Consider the following 10,391-nt stretch of genomic DNA (forward strand, 5'->3'; position numbering starts at 1 on the left):
CGATGAAATATGGTTACGTTGCGAAAACAACTTGGGCATCGCTTTTTGTATTTTTGTCGTAAAAAACATTATGTGACGAATTATGTTGTCACTAAGCCCGTCGCCAATTTGCTTCCCGCCATCTCGTACGCAGATTGGAAAGTCCACAGAACTATTGGCAACCAATTTCATATTTCGTCGCTAATGGTTACCTTTGGCGATGAATTTCAAAATCATTGCTAGCAAAATCGTAGCTAAAAGCCCTTTTTGTTACAGTGTTACCATGTGCCTCAGATACTTTTGCAATTATAAATGAAGACAATGCATTATGTATTCCTCAAGTAAGAGGATGATATATCAAAGGAGATAGAACTAAACATATTTCATCGAAGTCCTTTTATAATCAAACTCTAGCAAAGTCGAGAGACTGATGTCAAGCTAATACACTCTAGTGATAATCTTGTAGATTTATTCTCTAAGACCTTACCAACATCAATGTGTGGGAAGTTAGTGTTTGACATTAGTATGTGACTCAGTAAGCAACTAAGTTAATTCTGTCATTATGAAAGTGAACGTTGACTAGGGGAAGCGTCGATTAGGGGGAGTTTGGAAAGGATTATTGTAGTGGACTGTTATGAATTATGATCACGAGCAGAACAATCCTTAGCAATCAAGATCACTCACTTTCAAGATTAAATGAATGGTCAAGATGTATAGTTTATAAATGCAACTTTCTTGAACACTTGTTATCCTAGCATCTCACGTGTATTGTGTAAAAGACTGCCACCTGCTGTTAGTCACCTAGGATTATTATAAAAAGGCACTTTGCCTTCACGCTCAATGTATGAAAAATTATAAACACTTCTCTATAAATAACAAATTCATATACTCTGTTTTTTGGTTATTTTTTCTATTTGTTTCCTTGGAAAGTTTAACAACTTTCCTGCTTCGATTCTTGGACTGTTTCATGGTATCAGAGCTACTCGATTACTACTGATATGGATGATGAAAGTCTCTCTAGCTCTAAGAGCAAGCACAAGGTGACGAACCTAGAACAGATAGTTCGCAACAATGATCAGTTAAAGAATTTCAGCTTTCCATACTCCTTACCTACTATTGCTGTAAAACTGGGAGAAAAGAATCACAATTGCTGGAGGTCTCAAGTACTGCCAGTTTTTACATTGTTTCAGCTTGAAGGTTTTGTCAATGGTGAACGGCCTTGTCCTGAACCTTTTATATTGAGTAAATCTGATGAAACTGGAGATCTGGTAAGGAAGCCTAACTTTTATTACTTTTTATGGAAGAGAATTGATCAATTCCTTATGAGCTGATTGTACTCTTCGATTTCTGAATCAATGTTTGGATATGTTGCTAAGTGCTCAAGTTCCTTTGAAATCTGGAAAACATTAGAAAATCACTTCATTACCGAATCAAAGGCTAGAACAATGCACCTTAGGAACTTGTTACAAAACACAAAGAAGGAATCATTAAGTATTAATGAGTTTGTGCTTAAGATGAAAGGTTATGTTGATTTTCTTTCAAATAATGGAGTTGTTTTGAATAGCCTATATCTTAGACGGCTTAGGCCTTGAGTATGATACCGTATCAATGCATCTATTAGCTAGAGGTGATGACCTTATCCTTCAGGAAGCACAATTTCTGCTTCATAAACATGAAATCATATTAGAAAGGTACAATAGTGCACATAGCTTGTACCATGGTAATTCTGCCTTGATAGCCCAAAAACATAATTCTATTTATCCTTACCACAATATCAGTTCTGGACAGTTACCATACACCAACACAATTCCACAATATCGTGCACCAATGATTACACCAATACCAACACAATATGTTTCACCTACATCATATTTAGTACCAACACATTACAACTCACCGGTATCAACCATTAATCCTTCGAATAACACCTTTCCAATAAAAAACTATACTCAAACCTCACAGACCACATTGCACTTTCTTCTCTCTACCCTCACAATGCACTAATAGCCCAAGACATAAGAAGAGTCAATCCAAACTCTAGACAAGGAAGAGGCAGGAATTTCCTTAAGCCTAGAATTTTCTGTCAAGTGTGTGGAAAGCCTAGTCACGCAGCTGTCTAGTGTTCCTATAGGCTCGACCTGTCCTATAATAGTCTTCAAAATCAAAACCAAAATCAATCTCAATAGCTGTAGCATCCACAAGTTACTCAGTAGCAACTCTTGCCGTTGAATCAAGCTAATCTTAATCTTTCAGAACAGGCTAATCAAGCTTATTTCTTGCAAAAAGATCCTAATCAAGCTAATCTTAATCTTAGATTTCTCAAAAGAAGTCAAATCACCATATTGCCTCAACTCAATTCAACTTAATCATCACAACCAGTTTCCTAGCAAGTTACTCAGAATGTTACACCAATGTCCTATTTTGCTCAACAAATTTTAGTAGTAGACTCACAGTGGTATCTTGATTCAGGAGCGACCAGCCACATTAGCTCAACTTTTCAGCATCTTGACAATAGCAGTCCTTATTGTGGAATAGAAAAGCTGCAAGTTGGAAATGGTCAGTTTCTTCCTTTTACTTATGTTGGTGACTTCTCTTTTCCTACCTTAATGTCTTCTCACAAATTATCAGTGAATAATGTTTTAGTTTTTCCTCAAATTACAAAAAAATTTAATCAGCATATCAAAACTCACCAAAGACAATGCAATTGTTGTTGAGTTTTTTGCTGATCTGTGCATTGTTAAGGACAAGGTGACACAAGCAGTTCTGCTACACGAAAAGCTTAGCAGTGGACTATATTAGTTGATTTTGCACTTATCTGTCTCTCGGAACAACATTCCACAAACTTCAGCACTCAAACCTGCGGATTCTACTTCAACAATAATCGCATCTGCTTCATTTAATTACATAGATGTTGCTTCTTCATCCAATAACTCAGGTTCTCAAAGTTTGCTTTCAACAAATGCTGTTACTACCGTTAAAGATAGTTCTAATTCAGTTGTATGCCATATGAGGCTTGGCCACTCTCATTTTAAGATTCTTTAGGCTGTTGTACATGCTACTTTGAATAAAAAGTTTGCCTCTTCAGAGTCAGTATTACAAAAATGCTCTATGTGTAAATCTGGAAAGTTGTATCAGTAACTTTTTCCTCATTCTGCAACAATAAGCACAAAGCCATAAGAATTAGTTTTTGCTGATTTGTGGGGTCCTTCACCAGTCATTTCAAAGGAAGGATACATATACTACAATGTGTTTGTGAATGATTTTAGTAGATATTCTTGGATTTATCCATTAAAGCAAAAATTAGAAGCTTTTCCTATATTTACACAATTAAATGTGTTTGTTGAAAGACAACTTGAAACTCAATTGAAATGTATGCAAACATATTGGGGAGGAGAATTCTGCAACTTTCTTCCTTTCCTAAACTCCCATGGCATTAAATTTTGGCATCCCTGTCCTCATATTCACTAGCAGAAAGGGAAAGTTGAAAGGAAGCACCATCACATCACATAAATTGGTTTAACTCTGTTGGCTCAATCTTCTATGCCCTTTCACTTCTGGTGTCATGCATTTCACACTGTTGTTTACTTAATAAACATACTACCAGCTCCAGTACTTCGGTTTGTGTCCCCCTTTGAGAAATTATTTCATAAAGCACTTGATTATAATATGTTGAAAGTATTTGGCTGCAGATGCTTTCCCTATTTAAGGCCATGTAACTCACATAAATTGGACTATCACACTAAGCCATGTATCTTTATTGGATATAGTGCTTCAGTGAGACAGGAAGAGTATATATTTCAAGACATGTTGATTTTGATGAAACAAATTTTCCAGCCAAGGAACTGTAGAACAATTTCAGCTCATCACAGCAGTCAAGGGAACCAATAATATTCTCTTCCAACTAGTAGCTTCCCCATGCTTTACCTACTGATACTTTTTCTACTAAATCCTTTTATGACATTTCAGGTGCAGTAATCAATAATTCAGCAACATCCCAAAAGAGCCATTCTCAAAATCAATCAGAAAATCACCTCATGAATGAATCTCCAATACCAACTTCTAATCAATCTCTGAAAGTAGCAAGTGCAGGTACCTTATCTACCTCGAATGATGCTACAATATCATAAGAAAAACAGTTTGAAGACCAATCTCAGGGAATGTACAAAGTTATATATACAGGATGTTACTTCAGTTCTTACTATTCACTTGGAAGTTCAGTTGCCTCTAAACAAAATTCCATCAGTTTCATAGTCAACAGCTGACAATACTTATCTTATGCTCACTAGGTCTAAGACACTACTTTAGAGCAAGATAGATGCTATAGATGCTCTAATTGCAACTACCCTTGTCAACAAACCTTCTACTGTCAGTGAACCTTCCAATATTCATGAAGCACTAGGTTCTCCATATTGGTTTTCAACCATGAAAAAGGAATATGATGCCTTGCAAGACAACAACACCTGGACATTATTCCCTTATGATAATCAAATGACATTAGTGGACAACAAGTGGGTGTTTCGCATTAAATACAATATGGATGGCAGCATTCAGAGGTATAAAGCTAGATTAATTGCAAAGGGATTTCAGCAAACTCCTAGAGTCAATTACTTTTAAACTTTTGCTCCAGTAGTAAAGCCTTGCACTATTCGAATCATTCTATCTCTAGTTGTCCAATTCAATTGGAAAATCAAGAAAATACACATCAATAATGCCTTCTTGAATGGTTATTTTCCAGAGGTAGTTTACATGACACAACTGGCTTGATTTATTGACATTAACAGACTTGCTCATGTGTGTATGTTAAATAAGGCTCTTTATGGCCTTAAACATGCTCCTGGGCATGGTTTGAGAAGCTCAAAGGAGCTTTACTGGATAGGAATTTTCAGAACTCTACTTTAGATAACAGTTTGTTCATTCACCACTCATCTGCAAAAGTTGTTTACTTATTGGTTTATGTGGATGACATCTTGATTACAGGTAATGATTTTACCTATATTCAGTAGCTAGTTCATGAATTGCATCAAACCTTTGCCTTGAAAGACTTAGAAGAATTAAGCTACTTTCTTGGCTTTGAGGTAGTAAGAACTATTGCTAGTATTCACCTAAATCAATCTAAATATGCGGCTGACTTACTTAAAAAGGTCAGAATGTTTGATGCTAATGCTAGTTCAACTCTTATAGCTGCCAACACTAAACTAGTCAAAGATGAAGGTGCCTTATTTGAAAATCCAACTCTCTATAGAAGTGTTATTGGTAGTTTGCAGTATCTAACCATGACTAGACCAGACTTATCCTTTGTTGTGACTAGGTAGAGTCAATTTCTTCAAAATCCTTCGGTCTCTCATTGGGTTGCTTGCAAAAGAGTGTTGCGCTATATCAAAGGAACTCTTGATGTTGGTTTACAGTTTCAGTCTTCTAAAAACTTGGTATTAGAAGGCTTTGCAGATGCGGATTGAGCTAATGATCTTGATGATAGGAAGTCCACCAATGGATTTTGTATATGTCTCTTTGGCAACTTAGTTAGCTAGGTTTCTCGCAAACAAAAAGTCATAGCACTAAGTTCAATAGAGGCTGAGTATAGATTGCTTACTCAAGCTGCCACTGAACTTGTTTAGATTCATCAGCTGCTGCAAGAATTGCAAGTTTTTGTCCCCACTCAATCTGTCTTATGGTGTGACAACAAAAGTGCAAATACACTTTGTAATCTCTCACTAGGCAAGTATTCACTGAGTATCCTATAGAGAGAATCCAGAGAATTGCTAGCTTTAAAAGGGTGTTCGTCTAAAATATTTATCCTTAATCCAGTTATAAAATACTATTACATAATGACCATTTCTCACATATATAAAAATAGAAAGAATTACTTTCTAATAAATAGGAAAGCGTGAAGATGTTTTTCTAAATATTATTAATACCAAAAATGCATACATAAATCCATGTTAATTCCTTCACTAAGACAGTGTGTGCAATCCTCTCGCCAGTTTGACGTCTTCCGACCTCTACAATCTAATACCTGCAAAAATAAATAAAGTAACGGGGTGAGCTATAAATACTCAATAAGTAAATCAAATCTAACTATGCTCTTACTCCGCTGTCCCCATTTTCGCTGTACTGCTTCTAAATTTCTACTTGCTTTCTCTCTTTATTCTCAGGCATACTACTTAGAAGTCTTCTATTTTTCTCAAATCTTTCTAAATCTTTCTAGTACTGTGCTATTCTTTATCATTTTATTTCTCTTCTCTTCTAGATTATATCTTTCTGTTTCTTTCTCTACTCAACAAATCGCTAAGTTTCCTTGCTATTTGTCATGTTTCTAATTTCTATTATTTTCTAGCATATATCTAATTTCTGTTCCTTTCTCGTATATCTCTAATTTCTTTTCTATTCTCGTAGGCTTCTATTTTTTTTTTCTCTATTTTCATGGGCTTCTATTTTCTTTTCTTGGCTAGTCAGACACGTAATAATAAAATAAACTCTTTAATCTATGCATAAATGTATAAGATGCAATGCACATAAAATGTCTGATGCATATGCAAATGGTCATGTTTGTATTCTTCCTGAAAATTCTTTTCTAATTCTTTATGAAATTCTTCTCTTTTCTTTCTGAAATTCTTTCCGTTTTCTATTTCTTATTCTATTTTTCTTTCTTTTTCTCTTTCTATATTCTATTCTGGTTTGCCGATCGGACTAGGCTGAGGCATGGATTTTGAACCCTGGCTGTGTTAGCATATTCTGACATTCTTTCTGGGTACAGTCCTCATCAACATGCACTTCTAGCAGACTATACAATTTAGTTTTCTATTTTGAGGCAGCTCACTGATGGCGGTGTACATGTGAGAAACTTGTATATCTCTGTCGCCACTAACTAATGCAGCGAATGCTCACAGGTTCCCCATCGCAACAGCCCTCTGAAAACATGCTCTGTAAATCTGAAAAATAACTAGCTAGACATTTTCCAATAATTTTTAATTTTTTTGAAATACATGCTATGCTATGTCATGTATTTATATGCTGTCTATGCATGATCCCAAAATACGTGTCTGACTCTGGCATGTATTCTATTAATTCTAAGGCTTTTATTTCTATATTTTTCTGGAAAACCCAAAGTTCTATTCTAGTAACACACTTAACTTAAAAATTTTTTATTTTATTCTTTATTTCTGAATTCTATGCATCGTGTGTACGTACGCGATTCTATAATTTCTACATAATTCTGTAATTCTTCAATTCTATCTTGCTATGTAAAATATACATGTATGCAATTACATTATCTCTCACAAATTCTACTTTTCTATAATTCTATTAGTGGGATATTAAAATGACACAACTCAACTAGGGAATGAATTCTACATTTTGGGCAATCTAATTTCTTCTATAAAAATCTATGCCACAACTTAGTTATTAAGTCTACTAACTTGCCCAATTATGCTACTAGATTTTCTCAAATATATATATCACATAACCATGTCATTAAACTGCTCTCTAATATTTTCTAATGTTACAAACATGCCTTGTACAACTTTGTAAATACAAATTTTAATGCCATAAATTTGCATTCTCTTAATATGACCATCAACTTCAATTGTTATACATGCCCTTCTTTCTTCTTTTCTTTTGGCTACATTCTATATATTAATCTACATTGCCATAATAATCATTGTAAATACAATCTAACATATGGCACAACATATATACTTTGGCTAAATTCTAATTTCTTTCTAACATTCTTAACTAAACTTTTGGCTAATACAAAATATTCTCAAGATCTTCTAGCACAATTCTATAGCTTGTAATATATAATAAGGCATGAAAACTATACTCATACCAATCAATTTCTAGAATGGTCATGTATTTAATACATAAACCAAACTTCTATTTCTTTGATGTTTCTTTTGATATCTATACTTGGGAAAGCTTTCTATTCTTTATACAATAAAATCACTTATTACATATTGTTTATAACTAATCTCAAGACAAGAAACAACAATATACTCATTTGGCCAAGCCAATCTTTGGATGATCTTTCTAATTTCAAGCATACAAGCTTGACAATTTATTGTGGCATATTGTAATATTATAATATAATCACTCATCTTTTACCATCATCAATACTATGCTATTGCAACAATTTAATATCCAATTCTTGCCATCACTTTTCTAAAGCCATAAGTTTCAAAACTCATAATTCAATGACTAAATACAATATGCCATTCAAACTAATGCTAAAAGTTCAAGCAACTTGAACCATCCACTAAAAGCCATTCATTTCATTAAACTAACATAACCAAGTGTTATTCTAAATTTTGGCATAACAAAATGCACTCTTAAACACTTAAACTTATACTTGGTCAAGTCTAATACAACCTTTTAACATCAATTCTTTCTTTTCTCAAACAATATCTTCAACGATATTCAACAAATTTATGCATGCATTTCTTTTTGAATTTTCATCAAACAATTTACATGTACATAAAAGTACTTCATTGGCCACACTTCCACATCTCTCCAAATACCTCAAAATTGGAACAAAACTCACCAAAAACTCAACTCCTAATCTGGCCGAAATCATCATTCCAACATTCCATCAATACTTCTTCCATATTTCATCTATAATTTGCCAAATCATCACATACAAATGAACTACTCTTCATGGCTGAACTTTTACACATCATTCAAGCATTTAAATGGCCAACAATTCTCACCATACATCATATACAACCATACAATAATCAACAATTACAATTATGGCTCAAAACAAGGCTTAAGTTTGATTCACTTACCTCTTTCTTGCAAGAATCCTTTTCTTTGCTTCCTTTGCTCACTTTCTCCATTGATTCATGCTAAAACACATAAATTCATGAGAACTCATACTTATAAAACACAAATCACAAACTTTTGCCAAAATTCTTACCTTAGAAAGCCATAAAATGAACATATATTCACTTAGGCATGAATTCTCATGTAATTCTCTTGGAAGACTTTGAAGAAATGGAGGAGAAATGAGGGAAGAAGGTGGCTGGCATTTTTGGTGTGCAAATGGTTAGGGTTTTGTCAATTGAAGTCTTATAATTAAATAAATATATATATTCCCATTTTGCCCTCTCACTTTTATGATAATTTCAATTATGCCATACGTGCATTTACCGATATACCCTCACTTTCAATGGATTTAACACATGTTCTTGGTCATTTTCACTTCCCATCAGAAACTCTAATTATGAGTGAAAAGACCATTTTACCTATATTCTTTAATTTCTTCCTATTACTTTACAAACACGTATTTATCTCGGCATCACATGTATTTCCCATAATCTTTCCACCACTCTATTCTCATGACTAGCACACTTAATACATTATATTTATCATACTCACTTTTCACTTGAACACGTGATTCTATGTGAAATGACCATTTTGCCCCTATTGAAACTTTTATAGAATTCCTCTATAAAACTAGTTAAATATATTCACTATGACTATAAAATAATCCTTACCATATTTCTGAATGTAGGTATTACACACTTGCTGCAAATCCTGTTTTTCATGCTCGAACTAAACACATCAAAATTGATGTGCATTATGTTCGAGATTTAGTTCTTTCAAAAAAGTTGGTTGTCCAGTACATTGCCTCAGAGTTCCAGTTGGCTGATATCCTAACTAAACCCTTACCTATCACACATTTCCAAATGTTGTGTGACAAACTTCATTTAATTTCTCTTGCTAACTTCAGGGAGGACTTACAAGTCAGGAAGGACCTATAGTCTAGAGAGGATCTACAAACTACGAAGGACTTACAGTCTAGGGAGGACCTGCAGTCCAAAGCTAATTATATTACAGGTTTAAGGGAGGACATTCTGTCTCCACACCATTCTTCTAGTTAGTTTGTCTCTCTATCAATTGGTGCTTGTCACAGCTTACTGTCTGACCCAAAAAAGAATGTTGTCTAATCAAAACTGATTAGGAAATTATATTATAATTGATTGTTCTGCTTTTGTTCATCCAAGCTTTTACAACAAGCTTGCTCAGCTTGAGGGAGGATGTTATGATCACGAGCAGAACAATCCTCAGCAATCAAGATCACTCACTTTCAAGATTAAATGAATGGTCAAGATGTATAGTTTATAAATGCAACTTTCTTGAACACTTGTAATTCTAGCATCTCACATGTATTGCGTAGAAGTCTAGCACCTGCTGTTAATCACCTAGGATTAGTATAAAAGAGCACTTTGCCTTCACGCTCAATGTATGAAAAATTATAAACACTTTTCCAGAAATAACAAACTCATATACTTTGTTTTTCAGTTATTTTTTCTGTTTGTTTCCTTTGAAAGTTTAACAACTTTTCTGCTTCGATTTTTGGACTGTTTCACATATGTGCATTGTACTCTTTGTCCCTCGACCAGGTTTTGTCCCAC

The 10,391-nt window shown here is 34.1% G+C and overlaps 1 protein-coding gene across 1 annotated transcript; it reads left to right on the forward strand.

Moving 5' to 3' along the window:
- The first annotated feature begins 898 nt into the window (after positions 1-898).
- Positions 899-2,577, forward strand: LOC116110727. The gene is made up of 2 exons (XM_031396949.1): positions 899-1,247; positions 2,449-2,577. The coding sequence occupies exons 1-2, from the start codon at positions 978-980 to the stop codon at positions 2,512-2,514; spliced, it is 336 nt and encodes a 111-aa protein (XP_031252809.1). The 5' UTR covers positions 899-977; the 3' UTR covers positions 2,515-2,577.
- The last annotated feature ends 7,814 nt before the right edge of the window (positions 2,578-10,391 follow it).

Source organism: Pistacia vera, unplaced genomic scaffold (assembly GCF_008641045.1).
Source record: "Pistacia vera cultivar Batoury unplaced genomic scaffold, PisVer_v2 Contig612, whole genome shotgun sequence".
Classification (NCBI taxonomy): domain Eukaryota; kingdom Viridiplantae; phylum Streptophyta; class Magnoliopsida; order Sapindales; family Anacardiaceae; genus Pistacia; species Pistacia vera.